At 41.6% G+C, this 14,200-nt stretch overlaps 4 protein-coding genes across 4 annotated transcripts; 1 reads left to right on the top strand and 3 right to left on the bottom strand.

Annotated features, from left to right (window-relative positions):
- Window positions 1-94: 94 nt before the first annotated feature.
- On the bottom strand, window positions 95-4,266 carry LOC138629694 (large ribosomal subunit protein uL3-like). The gene is made up of 10 exons (XM_069713577.1): window positions 4,171-4,266; window positions 3,230-3,422; window positions 2,642-2,810; window positions 2,392-2,527; window positions 1,620-1,806; window positions 1,361-1,521; window positions 1,079-1,180; window positions 616-711; window positions 362-481; window positions 95-203 (listed from the first exon to the last, which is right to left on the bottom strand). The coding sequence occupies exons 1-10, from the start codon at window positions 4,171-4,173 to the stop codon at window positions 144-146; spliced, it is 1,227 nt and encodes a 408-aa protein (XP_069569678.1). The 5' UTR covers window positions 4,174-4,266; the 3' UTR covers window positions 95-143.
- Window positions 4,267-5,227: 961 nt separating this feature from the next.
- On the top strand, window positions 5,228-7,953 carry ndufb10 (NADH:ubiquinone oxidoreductase subunit B10). The gene is made up of 4 exons (XM_069713579.1): window positions 5,228-5,456; window positions 5,710-5,848; window positions 7,187-7,326; window positions 7,803-7,953. The coding sequence occupies exons 1-4, from the start codon at window positions 5,309-5,311 to the stop codon at window positions 7,889-7,891; spliced, it is 516 nt and encodes a 171-aa protein (XP_069569680.1). The 5' UTR covers window positions 5,228-5,308; the 3' UTR covers window positions 7,892-7,953.
- A 436-nt stretch (window positions 7,954-8,389) lies between these two features.
- Window positions 8,390-10,668, bottom strand: rps2 (ribosomal protein S2). Its single transcript, XM_069713578.1, has 7 exons — window positions 10,636-10,668; window positions 10,208-10,345; window positions 10,001-10,090; window positions 9,383-9,490; window positions 8,948-9,281; window positions 8,606-8,697; window positions 8,390-8,514 (listed from the first exon to the last, which is right to left on the bottom strand). Exons 2-7 carry the CDS (start codon window positions 10,340-10,342, stop codon window positions 8,434-8,436), a joined length of 840 nt encoding a protein of 279 aa, XP_069569679.1. The 5' UTR covers window positions 10,343-10,345; window positions 10,636-10,668; the 3' UTR covers window positions 8,390-8,433.
- Window positions 10,669-11,749: 1,081 nt separating this feature from the next.
- rnf151 (ring finger protein 151) lies at window positions 11,750-14,146 on the bottom strand. The gene is made up of 4 exons (XM_069713476.1): window positions 13,722-14,146; window positions 13,008-13,177; window positions 12,829-12,925; window positions 11,750-12,343 (listed from the first exon to the last, which is right to left on the bottom strand). The coding sequence occupies exons 1-4, from the start codon at window positions 13,722-13,724 to the stop codon at window positions 11,876-11,878; spliced, it is 738 nt and encodes a 245-aa protein (XP_069569577.1). The 5' UTR covers window positions 13,725-14,146; the 3' UTR covers window positions 11,750-11,875.
- Window positions 14,147-14,200: the final 54 nt, after the last annotated feature.

Below are 14,200 nucleotides of genomic sequence, written 5' to 3'. Positions count from 1 at the left end.
TAAACAAACAGGTAGATGATGTAGTTAAAACACAAATCCATAGTTATAGCAATTAAGTATCACCAAAACTAATTTACAGTGAACAACTAGACAGTGTATTTCAAACTTAGTTTAATTATTTTGTAGGAATATAATCCATTCTTTCAGGGCTCCTCTGGCAGAGGCTCTGGCAGTGTCTTCTGGGCATCCTTCTTCAAAGGCCCCTGCAAATAAACCACAGGTCTGAGGTTAACATACTGCAGAATAGCTGCACACTGTGTATGTCAGCACTGGATACATGTAAAATCATATGTATCAGTCATTCTACTTCTCAGTTCCTGGTCATTTTTGTGTGGGCAAACCCAGCTTTTCTCACACTCACCATAAATGCCCTCTTCTCCTGGATAGTTTGGAAGCGGCCATAACCGAATTTGGAAGTGGTGTCGATGAACTTGAGCTCAATGGGCTCCATGGACTTGCGCGATGTGTGCGTGAGCAAAGACTGCAGGGAGGAACACACAAAGAGGCACAAATACACTTCCTACAACTGTGGATTTCACTTTGACAGTAGATCAGATGAGTTGTTAACTCACCACCAACACTCTCTAAAACTAGACTTTCAAAAGGAAAGCGTACCTTTCGAAGGGTGAGGACACGTTTCTTAGTACCGATAACGCAACCTTTCACCATAACAAAGTCGTTGTTCACGTGCCCATAGTGAGGAAAGCCTCCCTACAGGGACAAAACCAAGACAAAAACAATGTAAACAAATAACAATTATGTTATTTCTTCTTATGCAGCCCTTATCTATAATGCATTATACGCGACTTAATACGTTATTGCACAGGTAATAACCACACTTATCTCTGTATTTCTATACAGTAAAAGACAGCACCATGTTGTTAACAACATTATACTAAATTGCTCAAACAACAATGAGTCCAATGTATGTTATAACACTTAATTATGCATTATGAAGGATTAACTCTTAACATGCAAACATTGTGTGTTTTACACTGTCACTGATACATTATAAATATGAGCTTCATAGAAAACATTACTGGAATGTTGTGATTTTGTCATATAAAGATGGGAATACCATGGGGGTAATGGTTTTCTGGCTGGTGTCGTAGTTTGTGGTGGCATTGTTCCGGATCACCTTTCCATCTTGGATGTGAACACCCCTACCAATACGGTAGATCTAAAGACACAAGTGGACATGAGACATTGACATGTAGTTCTATTGAGACCCATAATATTTAGGATAACGATGCTTAAAACCATTTAGGGTACCATTTAAACAACCGAGGAACATTTCTTTCGAAATTTGACCAGATGTACTTTAAAAAAAAAAAAAAGGTTCTTTTAACTATCAGCTAACCTTCTTGTTGAGCTCAGTGCAGTGGTGATAGCCCTTCTGACCAGCACGAGCTATCGTGTAGGAAACACGTGCAGGATGCCAGGCTCCAATACAAGCCACCTTCCTCAGACCCTTGTGAGTCTTTCTGGGGAGTTTCTTTGTGTGCCAGCGGCTTGTGACACCTATCGGCCCCAAGAACAAAAACAGCCTCAAATGACTGGTTGATATGGTCTGGTTATGCCACAAGTCATTTTTTACAAGCTAGCAGCACATCCCCTACCTTTGAAGCCATGACCCTTGGTGATCCCAATGACGTCAATCATCTCATCCTGGTAGAAGACTGCAGACACGGGCACAGCCTGCTCCAGATGCTCCTTTGCCCAGTCCACCTTGTCTGAGACGCTGCCCCCATTCAGCTGCACCTCCATGATGTGAGCTTTTTTCTGCTTTATGGGCAACAGATGCATCTGCAAACAGACGACAGAAAGAAGTCAACTGAAAGAAATCGAGAAAAACTATGTTGTTTGTTACTGAGGTTCATTTGTATCTTATTTTGGACTCATTATATTTAGCATGTGATCATGTTTAAACTTTCAATCGTAACATTAGGAAATTGCACAACTCAAATTTTTAAAGGCACATTTTGATGTTGTCTCCTCTGCACAGAGGAAGTCTGATCTTAGCAGCCTGCTAAGACTTAATTTAGTCTCATGCCAACATAAAGGTTTTCCCTTGGCAAAGTCCGGGTGAGCAGCCAGGTTCTGCCCTGAAAATTATTTTTAAACTGCTATTTGAAACTGCCCCCTCCGTGCTCCCCACAGACTGCTGTGGTCACAGTTGTTTGGATATTGGCAGCTAAGAGGTCTGATATTTGAAAGCTTTTCTTTCTGTTGCATGTGGTCAGGTGGATAATTCTGACACCTCTGCCCTTTTGCAAGGGAGGACTCCAGGGAAGGAGATGTGGTGAACAGCTGTCACTCATTAGAGCTGGATTGTGCTTTTTGATGGTGCTTTTATTGTGATTTCACACAGTTAGTGAAATACTGCCCTACCTGGGAGTGAACTATAACCCTGATGACTGAACAGTATTTCTTTATCAGCACAAACTCTTTGTCCAGCTGTTTCTTTCCTGTCTCATGCTGCCACTTCTTACTGTACTTAGTGAAGGCTTTCTTCTTGCTCTTGTACCTGAAACCAAGAAAAACTCGGTTTAAAAATAAGAAACACCGTTGTCAGTACAGCAAAACTGTGAGGGACTCATTTGGCTGTATATGCAGGAGAACAATGAATAATCACACACACCAATTTTTGTAAAATCTGCGTTTGCACTCATCACTGAGATGCTCAGCAAAGATGGTTTTCAGGGAACGCAAGCCAGAGACAGTTTGAATGTATCCCACAATCCCCACCACGATGACAGGCGGAGTCTCAATAATGGTAACTGCCTCAACTTCTTCTCGCTTTGATTGCTCTGTGGGAGAAAATATGAATCTGCTGAAATAAATGTCAGTATTCTGCACAGCTCAGTGAGGTATAACATTTTAACAGTAGATATGTGTGGCATTGAAACAACATACAGCAGAGAAGGGAAGAAATAAGCAAAAGAAAAAAAAAGAGGTGAGAGCAAAGTATGTGAGGTTTTAAATTCGAAATATCATGATATTGTTAAGTAATTTCAAATGTGCTTTCGGAAGTTAAACTGCATAAAATTTATACAGAACAGGAGCTATGTAACATCTGACCTCCTAAGACCCCCACAAATCCTTGTATCATTCTCTTTTTATACTTGGTTTAAAGAAATAATGATTACCAAACTGCCACTGAAACACCAAGTAAAAGATTCCCTAAAGCCTCCCATGTATTCACGGGGTAAAGTCCAGTTGTACATACTGAGACCAACGCGGTGCACCTCCCTCAGCGTGTGGGTCATGCCAGCCTTGTATCCCAGGAAGCCGGCGAGGTGGACGGGTTGGCTGGGGTTGTCTTTGGGCCACGTACGAACCCTCCCCCTTTGCTTTTTGCTTCGCTTGTGGGGCAGGAATCCCATGTGCCCATGGCGGGGTGCGTGAAATTTACGGTGAGACTGAAAAAAACACGAGACCCACAGAGTCAGTGACTATTAATGACATTCACGCAATCACGCAGATGTTTCACTGTGGTACATTAATGTCACAAGAACATCCACAGACCATTTGTTTTGGTAGGCGGCATAGGTCAACACCTATCATGAACACGGTGCAGGTGTACAGCATGGACCGACAGAGGAGTAGGTAACACAATACATGATGTCCAGATGTGTATACTTTAATACTTTAAAGCAACATGCTTTACACTAACAATGTAAATTTACAGCGACAAATACTTTGTTCCTCAGTGGATGATATGTTGTCATCCATATGGTTTTTGAGCAACTATTCCGAATATTATTTGTCTATTCAAATTCCTCTCATGTTAAAGGTGTAAAGTGAAACAGAAAATTAAAAGGATATGAAGCAGTCAAGTCCCATAATCTTCAGATCTGTTGCCTTCCTTCCCAGGCCATGTCTTTTTACTTTCTTCTTTGATTTCTGTCAGTTTGAACACGATTAGTCCAAATAACAAAAAGGAACGTTGTATAAAGATGGCGTCGCTATTTCGGTATTCCACGTGCTCCCTTTGAAGGCAGCCATTACAAGATTTCAACATGCTTCATTTACTTTTACAAATCCAAATGTCCATATAAAGTGATAAATTACACACGTGCACACATGTAGAAGACAGAAATACACTAAAAGTACACAACGCTGCATCCTTTAAAGCAGAAAAGAACCAAAAACACAAGGATCACTGACCATGTCTGTGCACTGTCCTGGCGAGGGAAAGGAAGAGAGAGGAACCAGTGCTGATGTAGGGGTCAGGCATAAGATGATACACAGAGTAAGGGCTCTAATTTGGTGTTTGGCCCTGTTGAGGAAACGTATTCGCTTTCAAACATGGCAATCGCTGCCAAGTCCTGACAGAAGGTAGGAGGAGGGAAGAGGGTAAAGACAGATGTCTGAGGTGGTGGGGAGGCCCAGCAGAAAGGAACCACACAACCAAGAAAGGAGAGCGAAAGGAGAAAGAAAAGTTTTCATTGCCATGTGGCCAATGTTCACCTGGACTGATATAGTCTTCTCTCTTATAACTCAGACTGGGGCCACACCGTGTTGACGTATTATTACTCTCTGCCACTGTTGTGTGTGTGTGTGTGTGTGTGTGTGTGTATTTGTGGGTGAATGTTGCTGAATATATCTGCTCTAAATGTATCGGTCATTTTTGAAGTCCCTGTGAAATAAACATCACAGCTGCACCCAAGCCATACCATGGAAATTTGGGATTTCATATTATATGCCAGTTATGTAGTTTCCACATACTGTTGGAGTCATGTGGGGGACTGCTGCTGTTGAACTGTATTTGGTATCACTGGGTGGGAGGGGCTAAATTATAGGAACACCTATCAGTATTATACTGTCCAGTTCAACAGCACCACAAATTACTGGGTCTAAAATGACCATTAAAAAAAAAAAAAAAAAATCAACACTATTCAATCAGACTGAATGATGACTAAACAATTTGAATCCTCATGAAGTCTATATTTATTGTGTGCTAAAAAAAAAAACCCAACCCTCTACGTTACCCCCTACAGCATTTAAATGATATAACAGTTCAACCTATGACCTTTACACTTTCACCTTCCTATTTAAAAACCACCGCATTGGATTAGTTCCGAGTTCCTTGTTAAACGTAATGTTTGTATATGAAGCTCATTTTAAAATAAAGTAAAGAGTTTCTTGAAAAAAAAAAAATATATATATATATATAAACATAAAATTCGCTGACCTCTAATTCGCCATTGCGCTCTGTTTCTCTGCGCATGCGCCACCTCGAAAGGAGAGCTGTCGAGGACGAATTGTCGTATTTCTAAACTTCTTCAGTCAAAACGAGGCAAACATGCCTGCGGACTACGATAAAGGAGCATACCCGGAGCCTCCCCGGCAGACTCCAGCTGTGGAAAAACAAACCGCACTGCCAAACCCAGCGCTGATTCTGTCTAAAGTCTTCTATTACACCGTGGACCTGCCCGTCACCACATTCAGAGGTAACCCGAGCTAAGCTAGCTGGGGCTAGCTCAACAACACGGCTACCAGAAACCGAGGCGGTTATTTAAGCTGCTGCTTCCGCGGGGAGAAAAACAAATAAAATAATATGCCATTAAATCAATGACGTAGCTTTGTTTTGTGTCAATAAGTGAGCTGCGTGACTGCTTAGCGAGCTGCTGCTGCAGCCTTTTGAATGGACTTTTAACCGGGTTCATCTGAGCTCTGAACTTCCATGTTTCCTGCTTCCTCCAGATGTTATTGACAGCTTTCGGGTTAACAACAAGATGGTCTACTACCACCAGAAGTTCCGTCGTGTTCCTGACCTGACAGACTGCCAGGAGGGAGATTACCTGTGCTACTACGAGGCAGAGATGCAGTGGAGGAGAGACTAGTGAGTGCGGCGCAAAGACGTGTTCATTCAAACATCTGTGCGCCCAACACACACACACACACACACACACACAAATACACACACACACACACACACACACACACACAAAAATACACACACACACACATTCATATACAGTAAATTTAAAACAAAAGCTTCGTGAATTTTGGTGACTGAATTCCCCAAAATCCTAAAAAAAAAAAAAAAAAAAGTTTTGTAAGTTTGAACATTTCAGTCAACCCGAACAAGAAAATTAAACTGAATTATTGCCACGAAGTGTTCAAATGTGTTAAAACAACTTCGATCCAAACAACCGGTCAAAAAAAAAATGTTTCAAACAAAGAGGAAGAAAAACACAACCGACATAAACAAACATCCTGAACCGTGTAAGTGTACATTTCTGCTGGGGAATAAAACCGCACAATACAGTGTGTTGAACAGTTTATCCAGACACAGGATGAACTGCCGCAAATCACTGTCAAATAACCTAGTGAGACCCGTCTGCTACCGGGAAAAAGTATGACATTTGCAAATTTAATTCACAATACGAGGCCAGTGGTATGTACAAAGTAAACAGTGTTGAGAAAAAAAAAAATCAGTCCATCATGATGGATGCGGTTTAAGTTTAAAAAAAAAAGTGAAAACACAAATTTCTTACAATAAAAAAAGCAAAAACTTGAGATCCATCATTTCCAAAAGGGTTCAAGGTCCTTTCCTGCTTCAGTCCACGTTGTAGAGGTGGATCCTGTTCAGGTCTGCAACAATAAGTCGATTTGTCAATTAGTTGACTATATTGAATAATGTGAATTATTTGTTTTAAGGTTGTTGTTTGTTGTTTTTGTATAAGCAATTGCAAAAAATTGTTTGATTGCAGTTTCTTAATTGTGAATTGTTGCTGGTTCCCTTTGTCACCTAAGAAAGTGGTTCTCAACTGGATTAGCCTCAGGACCAAGCAGCAGCCAACAGTGACGTCACCCATTCGTTTGTGAACTGACGTTTTAAAGCCTCCAGTTCTTTACTTTGGTTGCCGCAGTCTTGGTATTTTGGCGGATCTCAATGAAAACCCGAGGACACCACACCCGCACACCTACAGCGAAAACCCGAGCAAGAGTTTCTTATTTCCTGATCTCTTGACAAAATATGAAGCTGCCATATTTTTTTTTTTTTTTCCTGCCGCGTGCCTTGTACCCGTCTTTTATTTAAACATCGGTTAGGCGTCAAGCTGACGGTAAAAAAAAGTCTGTTCTTTAAGGCCTCTGTCTCTGATAATAAAAAAAAAATGATCTCTCCTTCACAGCTAAATGAGTGTGTCACCCTGTGTTGTCGTCTCCACCTCAGTAAAGTAGATCAGGAGATCGTGAAGGTGATTCAGGAGCGTCTGAGGGCCTGCCAGCAGAGAGAAGGAGCCAGCTACGAGCAGAACTGTGACAAGGACATACAGCAGTTCAGCGAGGTGGCCAAGAACTTCCAGTCGCGCTGTGAGTACTTTGCGGTTTGAAATTGGCCATGTATCGTGTATTGGCAGTAACGAGTATGTTGTTTTTTTGTTTGTTTTCCAAATCACTTTCATTGATTCTCTCACTAAATGCAGCGTCACAAATTCCTTCTTAGGCTCAAGATCCGTGTCAGTCTGTAGATGTGCATTATTTTACAAATGTAAATCATGCAACAAACTTAATTTGTTGTCGTTGTAATATTAGATACGTATTTTGTATTCAAGTAATAATTTACTAATTGTACATGTAGTTTGTCACGCAAAAACTCAGTGAATGTATCACTTTGAGCCGTTTTCATATAGCAAAAGTATAAACTAGTATGAAGGGAGCAGCTTTGGTTCTGGCAAATCATGATGGGCAATTTTCTGACCTTTTTATACCGTTATTTTTTCTACTTCTAATTTAGTTGAACTTTACTTGTGCTCGTCTACCACTAATTTGTGTTTCCTTTATTTCAGATGGAGACCTGGGAGCGTACGCCAATGGGAGGAAGTGTTTAGCTAAGCAAAAGGAACGAATGATGGCAGCTCAGGCTCAGAGTGCATGAGAACAGCTCTCCCTATATCCCATGTAATAATTGTAAAATAAAAATGTATGTGATAAATAGAATCTTTTCCCCCTTTGTTCAGTCACCTCAACCAACCCATCGAAGATGAGTATCTGAATGCCCCAAACAACTTCATACTGCAATTTCACCCTCAAGCTAACTTCTAAAGTCACTGATGGATAAATATTTCTGACAATGTACTTAAGATTCTTACCATCTATAAAGTGGTAGTTCTCCCATTAGTGGACAAAGCTGAAAAATTATTTTGTAGGACCCACTCACCAGACAGTTAATTTTTGTATTTATTTATCGTCACTCAATACTGATAAATTAGTGTAACGGGGATTTTACAGTAAACTATATTTTGCCTATAGTAGTCAGTCACAGGGCAAAGCACTCTAATGCCAAGTTATTACTGGAGCTCATCTTAGGCACGTAAACCACAAACGAGTTCCGTCGCGACATTAACACGCGTAACATACTTCAATAGACGGGAGGTGATGTTTCAGAACGTTTATTCAGCGGTTCTCTGTACAAAAGGTTTAGGTGGTAGCGGTCTGGACAGCCTGGCCTCTCTGCACAGACACCCTGGTGTGAGTCTTGGCCAGATGGTCAGTGAACTCCTGGAAGAAGAACGAGCAGAAAGCCTCGTTACATATATAAAACTTTACATGTTAAGAAATCATGACAAACGTGTCCAGGGTTCGTGCTGACCTGGTAGGGAGACTTTGTGAAGACGGTCTCCTTCCACAGATCAGGGGTCAAGTAGCTGTAAGTCTTGGAGATGGCATCGAAGGTGGCCTTGGCTGAGGAGGGAATAAAGAAACATGAGTAGATGCTCTACACGGAGCTTAACAAGCGCTGCGGAAAAATGTTGGGCAATGAAAAGGGGAACACGGAAGACCGTATCTGTCGTGCGACACTCGTTTCTTTTTCTCTCCTGATAACGACCACTGCAGAGGTGAAGCTGAGCGGAGCGAGGAGAAAACTAGAGACAGCATTCGGACTGAGAACCCAAGAAGAAAATAATAATAAAAATAAAAAACAAAAACATACCAAAGTTGCCAAGAGTGGCTGTGCAGCCTCTGGCAGAGGTGTAGCAGTCATCGATACCGGCCATCATGAGCAGCTTCTTGGGCACAGGAGCAGACACGATGCCTGTACCACGGGGGGCCGGGATGAGACGCACCAGGACAGAACCGCAGCGGCCCGTCACCTTGCAGGGCACGGTGTGGGGTTTGCCGATCTTGTTACCCCAATAGCCCCTCCTGACGGGGACGATGGACAGCTTGGCCAAGATGATGGCACCACGAATGGCAGTAGCCACCTCCTTGGAGCACTTCACGCCCAGACCAACGTGGCCATTGTAGTCACCAATGGCAACAAAGGCCTGCAAACAAAAAAGGTGGAAGCCAATACAGTTAGAACTTAAGACATCAGCAGTGCGACAGGATGACGACCAAAAGACCTGTACAGTTAAATCACACTCGCCTTGAACCTGGTGCGCTGACCAGCCCTGGTCTGCTTCTGGACGGGCATGATCTTCAGCACCTCGTCTTTCAGACCAGAACCCAGGAAGAAGTCAATGATCTCAGACTCCTACAGAAAAAACACAAGACAGGTTTGAGCATTTCATTGTTTCGATCAGGGCTGACATCGGCGGAGACAACAAAACATGTGGCATTATAACATAACGGCAGCGCTGGTTGATACAAATTCATGCAGTTGTACTACACAGGTGTACAAACCTCAGTTTGTCCCTTAAATGCATTCGGATGTGATTCAAATCAGAGACAAAAGGTCTGTTTCTAGCATTGAAAAGCCTAAATTTTGAAGTCAAAGTGTTTGTATTTGTTCTGTCCAACATATTGTTCCTATCAATACCTTCAAAGTCAATAACAATTGTGTCATGCACACTAAAAATATATATATATATATATATAAAAAGGCAACACTTGTCTTCCAATAAAAATTAAAAATAAAAAGCCATCTATGCACACGGATGTATTTCTCTCCAACTTTGCTCATACATTTATTTTTTTTTTTTTTTTAAACAAGTCTGAGCCTCTTTATATTGTGACCAGTCCAAACAGTCAACAGGCTGCTTACCTTGATGGGCAGAGAGTACAGATAGATCTCCTCCAGGGACTTGATCTTCACGTCCTTAACCAGGCGGCCCAGCTTGGTGACCGGCACCCACTGACAAGAGGAAAGACCATCTCGGTTAAACGCAAAACAAACAAAACAACAACAAAAAATAAGCGTTTTATATCAACAATGAGTTACGTTGTTAACACCTGGGAGACGTGAACTCACCTCCTTGTCCTCGGACTTGCCGCCCCGGGCACCACGGCCCCTACCCCGGCCTCTGCCGCGTCCACGGCCCCGGCCGCGGCCGCCAGCACCGAAACCTCCGCGAAAACCTCCTCTACCACCGGCGTCGTCCGCCATTTGCTGCCGGACAAAAACACACATCAAATTTAAGCGTCAATTTAAAACAAAAGGCTTAAAAATTGCAAACATCCGTTTCACTTGTCTCTCAGGACACGAGCATCGCCGCCATGTTCATTCATATTTTCCTACAATATTGACATTTATATCCATATTTGGGATCAAATGCATGCATAACTTTAAAATATAATGTTTCCCTGCTGTTTCATAAGTAAAACAAATGTGTTCGGCGGTACGATGCTTGAGATAACGAAGGATTTAAAGCGCAGCGAAAACTTCAGCATTCAACTTACGTGATCGATTAAACAGGAAGAAGAACCATGGGAGGTTCCGGCGGAATTTATGTGGATGTGGTATCGCGAGACTTCCGCCCCATCACCGAGAAAACACTGCTCACTACTGCCCCTACCGGCAACCTTCTCAATAGAGACCTGTTGGCAAAAGTTTACTTTATCTTGTGTTTTGATGGACATGCAACATTTATTCTCACGATAAGATCTAAAAACAAAGAGGTAAACAAAACAATTAATAAAAGACACGAGAAAAAGATTTTTTTATTTTATTTTATTTTACCTTGTCACCGATACATTTTGTAATTATATAGCTGCTATGTATTTATTCTATGTGCAGTCACAGACATACTTGAAGCTCACAGATATATGTCCCTGTTTTGTATCAATTAATAAAATATCTTAAATTTAAGATTTAAAAAAAAATTTTAAAAAAACTTCCCTGCATGGAAGAAGTGGAGAAAAGCACGGAGCATCCTCACTGACCAACATCATCCAGCTCACTCTTTGTTCAAGTGGAAGATACAACCTGAGACGCCACAGGACAGAGAGCTTCACCACGCACTTCCACAACAGCTTCTTTCCAGCCAATGTCAGACTGCAAATTACATTAAGGCTGGAAGAAAAGACCATATCCCCCACTTCAATTACACTACGGACACTTAACACATCACAACACTTACATTCCTTACAGACTGTTACTTTCGGCTCTTTTTCTGTCTCACTCCCTCATTCACCAGGACTACATTTATCTTTATCATACAGAGTCCCTGTCCACTGTTTTGTGCAATAATTCATTGTAAAATAATGAATTTCTACATAATGTGTATAATATACATGTATTTGTTTTCTTTATGCTGCTGCTCCATAATTTCTTTTCTTTGTCTTTTATTCTTACAAAGCTGACCCAGAGAGACACGTACAAGAATTCCAATCTACTGGTACTGACTCGTACCTGCACGACTGGCGATACATTTTTTTGTACCTTAATGTGTTCATCGTCATCATCCATCACTTCCCAGTGAAGATTCACTCTCCACTATCTTCTATTAAGACCAGGTGCCGATATCATATAATGTTAAATGTTTGATTACAAAAGAGATGAAACTGCAGCAAAAATTGTTACAAATTCAATCTTTTTTTTATGGAGATACATCTTCAAAACACACACCTTCAAAGAAATGAACACATGCAGAAATTATACACAGCAGTAGCCAAGCAGCACCAGCAACTGACTCCTCGTTCAGCAGTTGCTGTTGCTGCTTGGAGTCCCACTGGAGCTTCCACTGCTCTCCACGAGGTCCTCCTCTTCCACCTCGTGCAGATCGTCCATCACCTCCAGGCTCTCGCAGATGAGTCCTATCTGCCTCTTCATGTGGGCCATGGTGCTCTGCATCCTCCTCATCTTCCTCTGCAGGGCGGTGGCAATGGCCCTGTGGTTCCTCTGTCTGGCTTCGTAGTCCTGCCTCAGCTGCTTGTAGCAGTTGTGCTGAGCCTGGGTGCGGTGGGAGAGGATGGTCCCACAGCCCATATGGCAGGGCTGGCGCCAGTGCTCACAGTGGCGCGCATGGGTCTCCAGGTCCCTGCGGAGGAGCTGCGCCCTGCAGCCCTGGTACGGACAGGGGATGAGTTCGTACAGACAGCTCATGCTGTGGCAATACTGCTCTGAGAGGGGGAAGGTCTCTGCACAACCCCGGATCTCATTCTTACACTGTCAGAGACCATAAAGAGAAAAATTAAGGAATTACAGAGATTACATCATTCACATAGATACCTGCAAGGATGGATAGAGTACTGGCAGATTTTTCTCTAGTTAGTTTATTCGAAGTATGAACAAGATTATTTAAGTCATTTATCAAGAAAAATGTCAAATAATTAACTGGGTAGTTAATTAGTTTTAATTGTAGTTTGGGGTTTTGAACTGTTTGCGAAAATATGTAGTCTTCGGTTCTGAGAATATAGTGGTAGGTGTTTTTTTTAATTATTATTTTCCCATGATGTACAGATTAAATGATTAATCAATTAAAAAAGTAATCAATCTGCAAATTAAACATGAAAATACCATTAGCACCCTTTGTTGCAAATAGTCACCATGGAAAGGCCGAAGCAACACGACTGTAATTCTTCTAGAGTATCACAGTTAACAAATAAAAGTCTAAGTGAAGACCCAGTTCCAGCTCTACGTCTGTTTCTTACCTTGATCTTCATGCGTCCGATAGATTTGCTCAGCTTGAACATGAGAAAGATCAAGCTCGGGTTAACCGGCTTCCTGCAGCAGGGGCAGGTCTCCTGTCTATAGAGAGCAGTTAACAGTCAGTCTCTAGTCTTTAATTGGAGTGGAGTTTTGTTTATACAGTCATGTTGATCAGAGGTACCTTTTTAGCCACTGCAAGATGCATTTCTTGCAGAAGATGTGGTGGCATGCTGCTCTTACTGGACACCTGAGGACCCCTTGGCATATGGTGCAGATCAAATCATAGTCTGGAGTGTCCACAAACAGCTCCACGTCATAGCCCCCACTCTGTGTCGACACCTCTGGGTCCGCCTGGATGTGGCCAAAATAAAAAACGACTTCATTCTGTTTTTTCATCATCTTGTATTTCACGAGGCCACTATGGATGTGGCAGCAAAGGAGAACAGGCTGTGACCCTTCATGTGCTTAAGTGTGAGCAGTAAATCATTCCTCTACAGCTGCCTACAACCCCTCCACAGTATTTTCAACATAAAGGAAAGACACAACAAAACAGAATTGTTCTGGAAAGTCATATGACCGATCACACAATTACAAAAAGTAGAAACAATCTCTTTGCCAAAATTATTTTTCCACAGAAAAAACACGAGATAATTACAAAATGTTTACACATGTTTGGCATTATCCTTAATGGCATGTTATTTAATCCAAATATATAATACAAAATACCATGATATTCATATAGAAATATGACCTACTTCAAAGTCCAAGTCAGTTACGCCAAAGATATTAGGTAAATAGCTGTTCACACGTCAAAAATGTATGTTTTTGGTTTGATTACCCGTCCATAAAATTGAAAAATAAACAAACAAATAAAGAGAAGCTGCAGTCTGCTCACCATGTCAATATTCTTTCGTCACCGTGTTTCCATTCCCGGCGCTGCTTTACTCCATATCGATCCTCTCACATGTCACACACGGAACACACACCCGTGTTATCAATACAACACACACATGAACATTCCTGACAAAACATGAAGGAGGGACCGCGTTTGTGTGTGCGTCAGCCCGGACAAAATGTAAATTATATAAACGCAGGTAAAGAATGGCGCTCATTATGGAGAGCGTCGTTTCCCTGTTGTTCTAGCATCAAACTCAGGCTCCACGGGTCAGACACGGCCTTTTATTCGTGAATAGTTCAAGCAAACCATATTGTTGTGAGCTCTCAGAAAACTTTAAAAAATAATAATAATAATAATAATAATGCATAGGATTCACTCATTTTACTGAAATAAATTACATTTCTCTAGCATTTTAAATCCCCATAAACTACTCGTTAAAGGGTGTTATTTAATGTCAGTCTATCTGTTTACATGTT

This window comes from Brachyistius frenatus, unplaced genomic scaffold (genome assembly GCF_029030835.1).
Source record: "Brachyistius frenatus isolate BFR_SWC_R1_liver_20210118 unplaced genomic scaffold, ASM2903083v1 Contig_119, whole genome shotgun sequence".
In the NCBI taxonomy this organism is placed as follows: Eukaryota; Metazoa; Chordata; class Actinopteri; family Embiotocidae; genus Brachyistius; species Brachyistius frenatus.
The sequence above is the reverse complement of the archived record's forward strand: the minus strand, read 5'-3'. Positions and strand labels throughout refer to the sequence as shown.

Bases quoted from the DNA above. Each gene is read 5' to 3' on its own strand.
- rnf151 (XM_069713476.1), bottom strand. The intron at 12,926-13,007 runs GTACCTCTGATC...TGCTCTCTATAG, and splicing joins ATCTTGCAGTGGCTAAAAAG to ACAGGAGACCTGCCCCTGCT. The intron at 12,344-12,828 runs GTAAGAAACAGA...GGTCTCTGACAG, and splicing joins TCGGACGCATGAAGATCAAG to TGTAAGAATGAGATCCGGGG.
- ndufb10 (XM_069713579.1), top strand. From the start codon at position 5,309: ATGCCTGCGGACTACGATAAAGGAGCATACCCGGAGCCTCCCCGGCAG. The intron at 5,849-7,186 runs GTGAGTGCGGCG...TCTCCACCTCAG, and splicing joins ATGCAGTGGAGGAGAGACTA to TAAAGTAGATCAGGAGATCG. The intron at 7,327-7,802 runs GTGAGTACTTTG...CCTTTATTTCAG, and splicing joins CAAGAACTTCCAGTCGCGCT to ATGGAGACCTGGGAGCGTAC.
- rps2 (XM_069713578.1), bottom strand. From the start codon at position 10,342: ATGGCGGACGACGCCGGTGGTAGAGGAGGTTTTCGCGGAGGTTTCGGT. The intron at 9,282-9,382 runs GCGAGTGTGATT...TTTTGTTTGCAG, and splicing joins GTCAGCGCACCAGGTTCAAG to GCCTTTGTTGCCATTGGTGA. The intron at 8,698-8,947 runs GTATGTTTTTGT...TTCCCTCCTCAG, and splicing joins AGCCACTCTTGGCAACTTTG to CCAAGGCCACCTTCGATGCC.
- LOC138629694 (XM_069713577.1), bottom strand. The intron at 1,522-1,619 runs GTAGGGGATGTG...TGGGGCCGATAG, and splicing joins CAAGGGTCATGGCTTCAAAG to GTGTCACAAGCCGCTGGCAC. The intron at 204-361 runs GTGAGTGTGAGA...GTTTATTTGCAG, and splicing joins AGGAGAAGAGGGCATTTATG to GGGCCTTTGAAGAAGGATGC.